We start from the raw sequence: 15,576 nt of genomic DNA, 5'->3' as shown, positions 1-15,576 counted from the left end.
TCCAATCACTTCATGTCATGGTGAATATCACTTTGGCAGTCCCGTGCCTTCCCCGTTTAGTTGGGAAAACAAATCCCTTCTAAGGATAAAGCACCTGCTGGGGCAACTTAATGGATTTGCTTCAAGCCCTACGCAAATAAACAGCTTGCATGAGATTAGGAGCAATGCTGGGAGAGCTGGGAAGAGGTGGGTGAAACAACAAACGGGGAAAGTCCACGTTTGGAGAGACGCTGCACGGCTGCTGGTGCTGCACAGTGTGCATGGATGCATGGGAACACTGGCACCAGGCTTTTAAATTTTCTGTTCTAATTTCACAGTTGTCTTTGTTTTACACACTTCTATATAAAATAGGAAAAAAAAAGTTTAGTGTTTTCCTAAGTTGAAAGCACTAGTGTGATAATCAGAGACGAGGCAAAGGAAGTGAAAAGGGAGGAGCACTGGTGACCAGAGACATAAACAGCATCACTGTTTGATCGACACAAGAGGCTGCGGGAAACGTACTGTGACGCTGCTGCGGAGTTTGTCAGGAGGAGATTGTTCGTGGGTCCAACAAATCCCAGGACTTTCCCACAGGAGAGGGGGGCGATGGAGGCCGGAGCAAGTCCTGACACATGCGTCTGGTCATGTCCGTGGAGCAAGTACTTCAGCCTAACACTAACTATGATGTCATTTCATTGCAAAGTTGTTCTCAACTGCTTTTGACCGGTTTAACGTAAGCATGAAACAAGCTGCAGTTTGGTGCATGTGTACTATATGACACAGCAGCCACCATTTTGGCCCCTTACGCCACAACAAAGCTAGCTCGCTAACTTATTCGCGTCAAGTAAATTAGAGCAGCTGAGTCAGAAACGGGGCAGCACAACAAAGGAGCAGCAGCGCCTTGCTTCATTTTGGACTCTTTGGCCCTGCGTTGTCTCAAAGGTCAACGCCGTCACCATAGTTCTGTGTTGGGGAAAAATTGTGCAATCACATGTGGTTAGATTCATTCCGGGTTTCAAAGACTTTTAAAAAGTACAGATTGCATCTGTGAAAGAAAGTCCATTTCTAAATGGAGCCGCCTTAATGTGGACGCGGTCTCGAGAAAAATGCACAAAGCCTATTTATACCACTGTGGATTTGTTTATGTAATGGAATGAGGAAGGTGCAGGCATTTTTTTTCGGCATGTATTTATTTACAGTTTTTCACTTTTCTTCTTTGGTCTGGCTTGAGCCTCGGCTCCTGCCTTGTTTTCATAAACAAAGTCTCTCCGGCCAGCTAGAAAAAAAGAAAACACCGGGCTGCTTAGCGCACTGGAAACAGGAATGACAAACACCATTAACTGAAAAATTTCCATCTCATTGCAACTATGTTATTGTTTACTTTACCATACACGTCCTAATATGGTTACCTCCCTGTCAAAGCGGAGCGGAGCGCGGCCGAGGGGCCCTCGCGGGGAGACGCTTTCAGCTGCCACTTAGACAATAAGAAACAAATGTCACAGCTTGGCAAAATAGCCCCGGCTCTACAGTCTTACAGTACTTGGCCTTCTACTCTGCTTGGCTCAGGCTTCTGTGTGATATTTATCTACATCTGCACTGTTAGATGCCCTCACAATGCCCCCCCCCCCCCCCCCCCCCCCCCCCCCCCCCACCTCCCCCCATGTCCCTCCCTCTCTGCTCCTTCTCCTCCTCCTCCTCCTTTTTTTGCTGCCTTTCTTTATTTGTGTGTATCTCCCCATCGATCTCCGTCGCTGTCCTGGTGTTAGCTGTGTGTAGCTTGACTGATGGGCCTCTGTTTGCTGTGTTAAGTTATTTATCGGAGGGGAGGGGTGGTGTTTAGAGTAGCCGCTGCCCTCCTCCCTGTGGCCGAGCAGAGGCCGGTTCAGCTGCGGGTCATGCCCTGGCCTCCAGCCCATGCTGCTTTTGAACCAGAAACATCTTGGCAACGCTCTGAGACGCTTTATGATGCTTGGATGAAATCATCTCACCACACAAACTCTGAAAAACCCCGGGATACTTGGAAAATGTTTAAATTTGGAAGCAGCGGCTGTTTTATTTAGATTGTTTGGAAGTTAGCAAAAGCATCATCGGCTATTTTTACAAATGAGCGTTTACTGTACTGTGTGAACGCAGTTTTACCCTTTGAGTCCTGCAAACCGCTGAAAAATTGTCTAAAAATTGTTACCAGTGATTCGATACCATTCTTCACATGCTGTCATGCCGTCTATTGGGTTAAGTACCTTCAAATGCACGGCCTCTTTTCTGGTTGGTGGTGGTGGTGGTGGTGGGGGGGTGATGACATCCTCACCTCAATCTTAAAATCCTCACGTTTATGATATTTGCCCAGTATTATCTGCGCCTGTGGATGAATGGGAGGACAGAGCATGAGGAATGTAGAAGGTCAGTCTGCGTGATTTACACAGTACAGAGCCAGAGAATCCTTGGGAAAATACTTGGGCCAGGATCAAACGGGCGTCATGTGATGTATTCTTAACGCTGACCTTTAAATTCATGCGTTTTGCCGAGCCCCTCTGGCAAACCATGCGCGCGATGTAAAACTATTTGTATTTTTAACGTTACGATGCAAGGCGATTTGGGTTTTAATTGGCGCACACATACGTGCAGGTAGTCCTGCAGGTGCGAAGGGTTATTGTTAGGAAATCCAGCGCCTTATTGGCTTCCTAGAAAAGGTTTTGTTTGGTTGTCATGTGACTGGCACGGTGCCAACAAGTAAATACATACATAAAGCCTTTGATACATGTTTAGCATAAACATAGACGGGACTTCATGCAAGTGCTCAAATATGATTGCACTTATTCTTAAACAGTAGTTCACAGAAGCTGTTCACTAGTCTGTCTGTATTTTTCAGACCCGACTATAATTTCCACTCCATTGCAATTACATTTTGTTGATAAGCTAATGGCACTGACCTTTTACTTTTTTTCATGGGCGGAGACTATTTGACGTTAATGAACTTTGCAAAGGGCTGTTTACTGGCTTCAAGGTCAGTTTCTGAGAAGGGCAGCGGGTTTTCTTGTAAACATATTTACAGGGAAAGATGTGTAAACACTGTAAACGCATACAGGTGCAGCGGCGGAGATCCTGGCGCTTTTCACCCCTCCTTTCTTCCTGTTGTCTGTCTTTTAGTTGCGTGGCCCGAGCACAAACGCTGTCGTGTGCAGATGTGTTTACCACTGGAAGCCCTTTTAAAAGTAGTACAATAACCAACAAAAGAAGAACAGTGTTACGAAGTGCAATAATGTGCCTATTCAGAGGGGAGAGAAGGACAGGACAGGCAGATATCAAGGCGAGCGCTGGACTACTGGGGGTATTAAATATGAATTAATGGAATGTTGCTCAGGCACATCTCCGGGTGTAGTGTAGTGTTGAAAAATAAAATTTATGTTGCCAGCTACTCGCCGTGAAGGTGCATTTGGACTTAGTATCCTTTAATTAGAAGTGAGATATTAGCATTTCATAGGGCTTTATGCCGGGCGAGGGGATTGGCCGGCCACCGCGCCTTCATTAGCCAGCTTCTCTGTGTAATGAGTGCCGTCATTAGCTGATGGAGTGGATTTGCCCCGGCTCTACCTTGAAACGCGCATCTTTTTACATGCTTGCAACGAACGAGGCCTTCTAATGGATTTTGTAATGAATGAAACAAGATACGGCTTCTTTAAAATGTGACGAGTGCATTTCTGCCGCCTGTGTCTCAGGTTTTATGAACAAAGGAGGGGGAAAAAAGTCATATTCATGTGGATCTGGAAGGGAACAAAACATGTGAATTCTGAGACGAACGCGTGGATGTTGCGAGTATGAAATAACGCGCGTGATTCCTGTCAGTGCTCTCAGAGCAGCGTGTTAAAACTCAGCGGGTTCTTCACGGTAAAAAAAAAAGGCAGGACAGCTATTGGATCAACGCGGGTGCAAATCATCCGAGCGTCCGTGCGAGCGCGCGTGCACGCCGCCTCCGCCGCGGCAGACAGTCGGAGCGCCGGCGTTCCTTGTGATATGGAAGCCTCGCTAAGCCTCTGGCTGCGACTCCATTCTCAGAATCACCCATGAAGTGATTAGTATTTTATTGATGAGCTCCTCAAGTGGCAAGTGTGGGAAATTGGATCTTTGATCTCCCGGAGTTTGGGAAATATATCTTGAGTGTGTGGAGCTCTCCAGGTAAAACACCCCACCCCCCCATCCCCCCTCCTCCTCCTAGCAAAATATGACTACCACATAGTCGCACACACACACACACACACACACACACTGGGCTGACAGACGTGTCATTTGGGAAGGATTCTCCTCCCTGTCACCAAAACACATATTTGTTTTTGGATGTTTTCACTGAGAGTCTGCCGTGATTACAGATGTTCATTAACAAAATTGGGTATTTGTTTTAAACTTTAACCAATCACTTTGATATGCTAATTACAGCATAATTTAATTTGAGCCCTGTAATGATGATGCTGTTATTATGGACATAAATGATGCAGTTACGCTGAGAGTAATCTCATTTGCATACTGTACATGCCAGTAAATTAAGCCCTTTCCTGCGTTGCTTCAGCTTTAATTTTCCACTCCTTTTCACACTGCATCCCTCAGCCCCCGTGCCTAATAGCAAGCCGGCTTGTTTGATGTGGAGAGCCGCTTCCTCATACTAAATCTAGTGACAATATGTAATACATAAAGGCTCTCATTATAACTCTAAGTGCTCCTTCAAGAAGTTGGTGTTAATAAGCAGGCGAGCTTTTCATGCTTTGTGGCGTTGCACAAAAAACAGCGTCGCTCCTCATCCTAATCACCTTGAGCGTTCCTTAATCTGCATCGGAGGAATAAAAGCCATCGCCACAATAACGGGGGCACTTGGCGATAGTTAGAAAGCTGCTAATCAACGCGTAAGTCTTGTGCTGTCTGTTGAGCGGAGGGATCTTCAAAGACACAATTGTATTTTGATATAACCGCTTGAAACAACAACAAAAAAACATGTGAAGCATCTCTTTTTTTTTCCTCTCAAAAAGTCTAATTGAAAAATATGGCCTTGTTGTTTGTTTAGAGCAAATAATCCCCCCTTCCTTGCTTTGCACAGATGCCTTTAGATCTCTGTATAAAAGAGGCATGTTTCCCACAAAAGGACGCGTCCCACCTCATGGTGTGCGATTGTGTGATGGTGGCGGCGAGGAGGTGAAGACGTTTGTCACACAGAGGTGTATTTATGCTGATCAAACACGTGGGACGGGCCGCCGGGAATGCTCAGGACTCCGGCTCACACCACAGGCGTCAGCATCTGTGGGCAGTCAGTGTGCAGCCAGTGTGCCCCACGGCGGCCTCCACTCCGAGGCCGGCGTCCCGCCGCATTGTGAAGGTGGGCGGTTTATGGACGTTAACGCTGACAACACAATTGCCCTTCAGTGAAAAGACACCTCCATTTTGTGCCATAAAGAATATTATTTTTCTGCCAGCCAATTTTCTCTGTTAGCCTCTAATTGGCTACATAAATCTCGGCCGTTGAGGGTGAGAAATGTTGCAGTGTCGCACAGTGTAATCTTCACCCTTATTTACCAATTCATTAAGATTCATTGATGCAGGATCGGTGAGAGGAAATGACAACATAAATCAGGCCTCTAACATAATGACCCTAATCAGTTGGGAATTGCAGAAAATGTCATGATGAACTATGTCCTTGTATTAGTGCCACTGTACATTGTCATTGTCCTGCTTTATGAGTGGGGCGCATTCTCCTGACATGGGCTGTATTTAACACACACACACACACACACACACACACACACACACACACACACACACACGCAAAAAGAGTTGTTAAAACCTGATTCCATTAAAACGGAGAAATTCATGTAAGGTCCTTTTAATATTTAGCCCTTCGCCCTTTATCTTCAATTTAACTGCTTAATGGAAGCCACGGACTCCCTTCCTTTTTAACCCTCTTTGTGCTCTCTCTGGGAAGCCGAGGCTTTTAAAATAATAACACGCTTCTTAGGCTTAAGCGATCCCCGGCATCATGTCGAGGAAGACGCACTCCTTCTCCGGCGGCAGGAGGAGGTCAGCGTGCAGGATCACTCCCCTGCTTTGAAAGCAGTCACTGAGCACCCACGCTCACAGGACAGATGCTATAGAAATAAGATAGTGAAGGTATCACCGCGCAATGTCAAGGTTAATGATTATGTTTCGGCAAATTCATTAACTTAACGTAATCTTGGCGTGAGTACCTCTAAACAAGAGACCTGGACCTGCTTTGTGCTTTTGTCTGGTGGGGACCCTTTAACCCTGAGCGGAGTCAGGGTTCAGTTATGCTGCTCGCTACTGAGAAAGGGCTCATCAGAAATGTATCAACCACACTTGATGACTTCCTCAAGCGCAATTAGCAGCTTTCTTTTGTGCGCAGCGCTATGGGAAACCACTGCCGTGTCTTCACGATTTATCCGAGCTGGCCACATTTCTCCCCGAAATAACAATTAGACGCGTTATCACGTTCCAGACAAAGTGTTCTCCCTGACAGGACAGTGGTTCCGATCAGTGTTGTGTTAGCTTTACCCTTGTGTCGTCTGGAAACATAAATGACTTCTGGTACACAACTTTGAATTTCCATACACAGGCTGGATACGCAGGAAGTCCCTCAAGCTCGTCTCACCGTTTAGACCTGAGAGCCCCCCTCATCTCCTGGCGTCTGTTCTGTTGCTGTAGTGTTCATGAGCCTGAGCCACATGTGAGCGAGATTATCAAAGTCAAATGAAGGAGAGTCGCTGAGGAAATGTGTGTTGAACCACTCCTAAAAGAGGCTTCACATCCCAGAATTACTATTCTGTTCATGTACAACCAGATTTAAACTCATTAGACCTCTCTATTTACTCGGTCTCTATCGGCCCTAGTGGTACTAAAAATACCGTGACCTGCCTTACTTTGGCACATTCCGTCATTGTCTGAGCACAGCGGGCCTTTACGCCAAGGTGGCTCTCGCATGGCGTGGTGTGAAGGAGACAAACTGGCTTGTGTGTCTTCTGAAATTATGGATCTACTCAGCTTCTCCACTGGGTCTTTTAGTAGCCGCCGTGTGGCTAATGTGTTTGAGCGTGCAGCGTGATAATACCCTGCTCATGGAGTCACATGTCTGGATCTCCGTTCCATCCTATTACAGTGGATGTAGATGTAAATACGAGTTGGGCCCCCCGGCTGACACGTCATCCCTGTCCTACGTGGGGTAGCAGTTGACATGAAGACAGAAAACTCCGCTCAGCAGACGCCAAGTTGCTGAGTGCATGAAAAATTCATGGTCAAGGTGACGTGCGGCTTCAAAGTCCCCGGTGCCTTGTCTTTTTTTTATAATTGCTGCTTATTGTTGGAAGTTTGATAGCTTTGATTTGCTCGACGGCGTACATTTGTAGTACATTGACTGTCTCATCCAGTTCCACATCCTTTCACTCCGTACCCTGACGTCCCAGCTCCTGCGGCCCTCACACATCCTTTGTTATTACCACGAAACCAGTTACTGAATAATGGAACACGGTAAATGTTTAACATGTTTTTACAAGTCCCTCGCCGGGCTGTTGTGAGGAGCCACCGTTTGTTGGGTCTGGAAGAACCACTTGTTAGCTTAGCGCCCGTCTCCGTTGGAGACCGCCGTGCTCCCGGCGGCACGCTAGCAGCTGCCGCGCGCCAAGCTAATGCGCCTTCAAGTGTCAGAAGAACGACTTTTTGTTTGCCCTGACTTGTGCCTTGCTGTTTGTTCAAGCCGCAAAGCTGCGTTTGCATCGACCTTGATTCCCCAAACCCTGGCCCCCCGCTCCACCCCCCCCCCACAGCCTGTTTACACTACGCCCGCCCCGAGTGTCACCTAGGAAATCGGCCGATCACTCCACCTGGTTAATATTAAATGGTTCCTGCAAGGAGATGTGTTTGTTCATAAACACAACCCCCTGCTTCTCCTGTTTACTGTAGCCATGGCAGCAATCACTTATTAAACCAACAGCTGCTTTGTTTGCCAGTGTGAATGCTCTGCATAGTCCTCGTACAAGGTCTGGGAACAGCTTTGAAAACGTTTGTGGCTCTCATGTGGTGCAGGGATACAGGGCTTGCAATGGAGGTATTACTTGCGGGGTGTTGTTGTGTGTGTGTGTGTGTGTGTGTGTGTGTGTGTGTGTGTGTGTGTGTGTGTGTGTGTGTGTGTGTGTGTGTGTGTGTGTGTGTGTGTGTGTGTGTGTGTGTGTGTGTGTGTGTGTGTGTGTGTGTGTGTGTGTGTGTGTGCGCTCATTCCTACTACATTGTCACAGTAGTCTGGAGATATGCTTTGCTTATCTGTGACTCGGTTGAAGTGGCTGACAAGATTACATAGTTGTTTGGTCTGACTGTGAAGTCTCTCTTTGGCAGAATGTCATCCCTGCCATTAGTTCCTCTCAGCAGAGAGCGGCCAAACTGAGATTTTGGTTATTTTTGTTTTATTATGAAGACGGTTTTACTTTGCAAAAGTCCCCTTTCCTTCAGAGATTACACGGGAGGGCGCGGGTCTGCTGTCTGGAAATGATGTTGGGGCTCGGCCCAACTTCTGTGTCTGTTGTCCAGTGGATGTTATCAATGATGAGGCCTCTGATAATGGATTATTTAACATACAGCTTGTGTTTGTCTTTTGGATTTCCCCAGAATCAGGAGCCAAAATACCGGCAAAACACAGGATTCTTAACAAACCTTGAGAAACCGTCTGTTGTTGCACCTTCGGGACGCACTGATGTGTTGTCTAGTCTAGCAACCAAGCCGAACCTAAACAGCTCCAAAGCGAAGCCTCTCCCCATTGTCTCCTCCTTTTGTGTGTCTTTATCTCCCACCCAAAAAATGTTGTGCTTTTGTTGTGTGCTTGTGTAAACAAGGGCCGTGTGAGAACTTGGCCAATGGAAGCAGGTGGCTGCTGGGGCTTTACTGTCATGAGCATTGAAGAAAAACAGAACATGGAGAAGGGTCAGAGCACAGCTGCGTGAGCCGACCCTACCTTGAATCCACCGCTGACTTGTTTGAGCCGTTGGATTCCAGGCTAGGCATGACAGGAGGCCGGGCCTTATGTTTCCAGCGGGGGGGGGGGCTTGACGAGCGCTGGCCACCGGCTGCTCTTAACCTTCAACCTGTCTGATCAGGTGGGAGACACATGTCACTGTTGTTTGTACTGTACTTCCCGCATTTTCTAGCCAGCGAAAGCAAAACAAACTGTAAACAAACAGAAACTCTGACCTCTTTTTTTATTACCCAGTGTTTGTTCCAAACACTTGTTTTGTTTTGCAAGCAACTCTCCCCTCCCCCCCGTCCTCCCGCCTCCTGAAGAACAGACAGGCATCTAATAATCAACAGCACAGCCAGTTCTTTTTCTGCAAACTGTTGTTGCCTTGTTTTGATCTCCTTGAATTTCCATTATTTTGGACTCTCGGCTCACAAAAGAAGCTTGACACACACCATTAGTAATAGAAATGTGTGTTTGGAATGTAAATACACATTTTTTAGCCCCAGTGTAGGTGCAGCCCCTTTAGCAGGACACTTGTCTCATCATTGCAGCTGAATTTTTCCATATATATATATATATATATATATATGGATGGAATCTTGGATGGAGCTTTTTAAAGTCACAGGCAAGGTTACTTTCTGTGCAGAGCAAAATAAACAGATGTAGTCACCGGGCGGCACTGCCCAGGCCCCAGCTGATGGTGGTATCCCTGCCTCAGTGCTTCACAGATTAACACCGTTATCAGCACTACTCTCTAATAAGGCTCTTTCCTATCTGCTTGATATTTATGATGGATAATGCCTATTTTCCATTTTCTTTTTTCCTCCAGTTTCTCCACTCATGATATTGCAGCTTTGAATTATTCTGTGGTGAAATTAATGAGAAAGTAGATTTATGGGTTTCATTTGTTTGTCAATTCGAAAATTAATTGGGTGTTAATTTTAGCCATCCCCTCATCAGTGCTGGTTCCGAGCGTGCATGCATTACTTTGCATTCATTGTAGCCTTTCTCTCCTTTATTGTGGGTCACTAGTTTTGCATGCATTAAAATTGCCCCGCGGCTCATTCTCTTGATTACTTTTGGAGATGCAATGCATTTGGAAATTTACGCCTTTCTGTTATAATTATGAAAATTTTGCATGGGATGACAGTGCATGTATAATAGTCATTGCTTTCTCCCCATTTGTGTAGCTTTGGGGGGGAGAAAAAAACCCAGAGCAAGCCCTTGTGTTTTACGCATCTGGAAAAAATGTCTTTTATTGGAACAATAAGCGCAGATGAATAACGTCAGCACATGGTTTATTTCAAATGGCGTTTAATTTCACCGGAGAATGTGCGCTTCTAATTGGTGTCTCGGCAGAGTAGTTGGTGCGAGCGCAGGCCTGTAGATGGAGGTATGGCCGGCTGCGTCCCGTCCCACTGTACTTCTCTTCCTCACTCCTTGTTTAGAAAATCCCATTATGGAGGGAGGCCGTGCCAGACTGCAGGGGTGAGCTGGGTCAACATCTGTCTGGAGGCAGAGGAGGGGGGTTGGCTGCAGCTCCAGCCTAGAGAATAGGGCCCGTAGGCCGGGCCCGGACTGCTCAGACAGGCCTCCGAGTGCGGGGGCGTTGTGACACACAACTGAACCGTCACAGACCGCAGTGTCAGATGACTCACTTGGTTATGTGTAGCTTGTGCAGTTTGGGTTTGATTTTTGTTCTGGTAGTGTATTCGCTCACAACTCTCGATGATGAAAAGCCATAGAGAGACGCACACTAAGAACGAGGATGTGAAAGCGCGGCGCTGCTTGTTGTGCTGTTTATTTTTTAATCATCAGACGTCCAGATTAGCATCTCACCTATGCTCTGTAAATATTCTGGTGTGACACGTTGTCAACTTCAATTTCCTATCTGTCAGCATGAGCGTGTCCCCACGGTGCCTGGGTGTGTGTCTGTTGTGTGTCCTTGTTTAGATTTGGATCTCTGGAGACCCCTGGGCCCGCGTCGCTGAGCCCCTCCCATTACACCACCTGAATGTGACGCCATAAATCTGCATTTAGTTCCATTTTCACCTTCTTTCGTGATGAGGCCCACTGTTTTAAAGGCATTTATTCTGCTTCATATAAATAATTAATCAGCCAAGTTAATTCGCTTCTGCCTGACTTGGTCAGCTTCATTAACTGCCCTGGAATTAGGAGGCTAGACGCCTAATGCCGGCGAGGCCTGCGACTAACTCACCAAAGCTGTAAATCATTCCCCTGATTGGCGGAAACGCAGGCGCATTTACGCATATACGCACCAGAGTGAGAGAGGAGGTGTCTGGCTGCCTTTTGCGCATCAAAAGCCGAAGAGATGATGTAAAATGTGTCTGCACATGTGTTTAATGCTGTTTCCTACCGTATTCAGACCCGTGTTTCGGTGTTAATTGAGCAACCCTGAAGGATTTGACTGGTTTTGCTCTGCACTGGCTCAGATTGAACGTTTCTCATGGAGATCCTTTGGCAGGGCTCGCGGCGTTGCCCTGTTTCCCATTAAAAAGCCATTCTACCGCGGTTCTTCTGGGAGTAAATATATCCATTTCCATAGAAAGTGTTTTGTTTTGGAGGTCCCGTGTTTTCTTGGGCTCCTGCTCTCACTCGACTCAGGTTGGGTTCCGCTGTGATGTGTTTTAGACCCCATCCCACCCACCGCACTCAGGCCCGTACCCCATAATGGAGAATTCAAACAAACCAAAGTCCCAATAACGTTTTTTTCCCCGGCCCAGTATGGACGTGTCAACTGCAAAGGATCTGCCCCGAGAAGACAAAACAAAGAAGCAGTTCATTACTCTGAGGAGCCTCGGTCTGTGAGAGCATGGGCATGTGTGTTTGCCTCACTGCATATGCTACAAGTAAACAAACAAGACACAGGGAAGCACAAACCAACAGGGAAACCTGCATTGAAAGTGAAATTGTGGGAAGGGATACGACAGATGTTTATAGTTTGGCCCACAGTTGAAATGCGACCTCATTGCTGTGTGTTTTAACAGCTGTTTCTCCCCGTCTCTGTCCCTGTTTTCTCTCTTTCTGCCTTTTTCCCTCTCCTCCGCCTTTCAGGTTTCTGAGACATGATGCAAGAATCTGGGACGGAGGCGACGAGCAACGGACCAGCCAATCAAAATGGAGGAGCGGGTGCGGAGCCGACGTCCAGGGAGGGACGGCCCAAGAGTGCCACGCCGTCGGTGGAGGTTAGCGCCGCTGACCTCCTGCATCTGCAGCAGCACCAGGTAGAGCGTCTCTCTTTTTGCACGTCTTCACCTTATTAGGCCGCGTCAACAGCCGGCCCAGTGGCCCTTAGAGTGCCACTTAATATTTAATTCCACCGCAAAGTACATCTAGTACATAAACACATTATTATTATTATTTATGTATATTGAGGCCCTTTTTGAATATTTAAAGAAGGGGAAGTGCTCTCTTTGTGTGATTGTGTTTGGTTGTGAGCGTGTTTATCGTAGCATGCGGCATCTGCATTTCAGCGAAAATATTTCTAATGGCATCCTGTCGTCTCGTAAGTGTGTAGGTGCCGCGCGATTTTGTAGACAGTTAAGAAACGGCGACGCCCAACGGGCTGACAGCGCTCGCCGTAAACGCACCTCGCACTCACGGCTAATGCCGCGCGTGTCTTCATACCTCGCTGGGCAGTGTGGCGGCGGCGGCGCCCACCGCGGAGCGTCCCCGCCGCCGCAGACTTGAGCCGAGCGGACAAGCTCTTTCTGTTGGTGTCAGCGTTATGTGTGGCACACGACAGCGTGTTTAAGGAAGCAGCGTTGAAAAGATCAGCGTGTCTTGTGCTATCTGGGTCCGCCCGACAGGACGAACGGGCCTGTTGTCAGGAGTTGTTTGGTGATGATGCGCAGGCTCTGTGCCGCTGTCTGTTGTCACAGCGCATCCATCAGCGTTTGTACAAAGGGGGGGAACAATGTTGCAACAAGGATCACGAGGAATGGGACACTGTAACATATGGGCAAGTGATATTTTTATACAAAGACTGTGGAAATAATATGATTTTATGTGATAGATAATTCTGTCATCAGAAATAAGGCTAAGCAGCAAATTCCTGTTTTATTTTGACATCCTAAGAGCGCAGTACATTTTGATGATCATATTTCATAATTCCTCCTGTCCTTCACATTATTTGTGTTCCTAAACTTGAGGGTTGTTCAAATGTGATGCTCTTAGATTTCATTGACTAGTTACTGTGCGCGCCGAAGCACAGAAACACCACACATGTTGATGATGTAGAAAGACGTGTGAGCTTCCTGCTCCTCGGCTTCAGTCTCAGGCCTCTGGGCCCAACCAGATCTGCTGTTCATCCTCGCTGCTGAACATCTAGACTCCACCTCCAACGTTTTTTCCAGCTTAAAATGAGCATGTCGTCAGTGAGAAAATCACAGCCATACTGAATTCATTACTGCAGTAGTCACACAAAACCATGGATAAAATTTCAATAACTGCGGGCCACAGTTGAGTAAACAGTTGCACTGAAACTTAATTCCTGTTGACTTTCCCTTCATTCTTTGCCAGAGGCACATTCTGATTCGCTCTGCGAAAGACAACAGGGTTACAACTTTGACGAATGCGAGGCATGGGAGAGCAGGGGCGAGACACGAGTGTCATGGATATGCACTTGACTCCAGGAAGGGATGGAAATAAAGGCTCACCACGAGAACAGGGTCCAAGCTCGGCCCCGTGTATTTGTAGCCATTCACAAAGACGCTATTACTGTCCAGCATCTGCTCTGACATTTAAAGGAAGAGATTTTAAGCAACTTGAGTGTGTTCCTGTCACTCCCCCTGCATTCTACTGCAGGAACTAGGCACCACTTCATACCTTAGGGACGATTTCAGATGTAGAATAATTGTGGTGTGCGATAAACGGCGAGCGGATGGAGACGTCTCACTGTCACCTGCCGTCGCTGCTGCTTTGATAGGTTACTTACAAGGGTAGCGTTACTGGGAAAGCAGGCAGGCTTTCTCTTCCCCCATTAGACTAGCCCAGGATTTTCACTCATGCACCATGAACCATGTTAATTGTCCCGGGGGCATTACGATCTTCACTCAATTACTTGATAACTTTCTACTTTTGTGGCATTTCACAGTCCTTCTTTTAAGTTTTATTTGCAGCTCGCACTAATACGACTCTAACTGACACACTGAGGGGCTTTATTTTGTAATTCTTTGTTCTCCACACGTCATCCGAGGTGCTATTACCGCTTCAGGTGTTGCTAAAAACAATCAAAGATCTGCTTTGACTTTAAGCGCAAATGTCTCACGAGTCCCCCGAGTGAGCAGGAACAACAAACCTGGCGGTGGCATGTCATTTATTCTTATTACAGAACATAACTATGAAAGACAGTCCTCATTAATAAAGACGGGGGATGAAATAATTGTAATCTGTTTGATCATCTTCGTTCTGACAGGGGAATTCATCTTGTAGACTACTCAGATTTGGGGGAAGTGGACCATAAGCTCGACTTAAGCATCTCTATTAGTAAATCAAATACTGTTTGTGAAGAGCTAAGGATGAAAAAAGGTGCTGCCTGTCTTCACCTACTCTAAGAGAAGCTGTTGAAGCGGTTGGATGCGTAATATTTGAGTTTTTTCTTTTATTAATAAATGAAGATTCTATTTTTTTATTTATACGTACGGGTTTGCCTCTGAGTCCGATTATGTTAATTCTTTTTTTTTTTTTTTTTTTTTCTGTTTTTGTTTGTGTTGCAGAAGTTGTGGTTTTATCGTTATCCCTATGAGGAAGTGAAGATACTGCAGGAGAGAAAATACAACAAAAACAATAGCACGAACGGGCTTTTGCAATAGCCTGTTTTGTGATTTTAAAAAACGATTTTGCAACAGGAAGTGCGTGTTGTGTAGCTGCGGTAGTCGAACAAACACCCGCTGTAGCGCACGATTCTGTTGGGGACGGAGCTGCTAACGTCAGACGCAGGTCTGTTACTGTTGTGGCTTCAGGGTTACGTTTTCAGCATCTCTCATGTTTAACCATGAAAGTTATTGACTCTTTCTGAAATCTGCATCAACTGGTGCCTCCAATGCGATTTCCAGAATATGAGCCGGGCTCGTTTCATACTCTGAAAGTCTGTGCAGCTTTGTTACTCGTCAAAAGAGAAGCCCATCCTAATTATAGAACTGATTTTTGTGAGGTTGAGGTGTCCGGTGTGTTGCGTGCAGAGACGGAGAACTTGAGCAGTGGCCACAGAGAGAGTTGAGCGGGCACAGGCTTCCTGTTTACATAATGCAACGCTGACACGCTCTCTGGTGGGGGCTGGAGAAGGTGAAAATGCACGGCTCAGCCACTGTTGCAACCTCTGTTCCAGCGAGCTTTAGGACTAACGCACATACGTGTGCAGGATCAGGCGAGGACTAAACGTCCAGTTGCTAAAAGAGCGACCCCAGAAGTGGGAGCTGGCAGCGCGCGGCCTGCCGGGTTCTGGTGCTCCACATCCAGGCCCAGCGGTCAGACCGACGGGGTCACGCAGCTGCAGGCCAAAGAGTGGAGCCAGAGCGCTTGCTGCCTCCCGTTCCTGCTAATTGCAGGTGGGCTGCTGCTGAGCCGAGGGCAGAAAGGGA

At 46.9% G+C, this 15,576-nt stretch overlaps 1 protein-coding gene across 20 annotated transcripts in view; it reads left to right on the top strand.

Moving 5' to 3' along the window:
* foxp1b (forkhead box P1b) overlaps window positions 1–15,576 on the top strand; it is a 128,953-nt gene that overhangs the window by 45,803 nt on the left and 67,574 nt on the right. For 19 of the 20 annotated variants that reach the window (XM_055508698.1, XM_055508689.1, XM_055508694.1 and 16 more), the window contains one exon: window positions 12,050–12,219. In XM_055508698.1, the coding sequence (XP_055364673.1) occupies window positions 12,061–12,219 (159 nt within the window). In that variant the 5' untranslated portion in view covers window positions 12,050–12,060. Of the gene's footprint in view, window positions 1–7,990; window positions 8,075–12,049; window positions 12,220–15,576 lie in introns of those variants that run through there. The other variant, XM_055508700.1, reaches the window with a different exon arrangement.

This window comes from Betta splendens, chromosome 5 (assembly GCF_900634795.4).
Source record: "Betta splendens chromosome 5, fBetSpl5.4, whole genome shotgun sequence".
NCBI lineage: Eukaryota > Metazoa > Chordata > Actinopteri > Anabantiformes > Osphronemidae > Betta > Betta splendens.
Note: the sequence above shows the minus strand (reverse complement) of the source record. Positions and strands in the feature narration are given on the sequence as shown.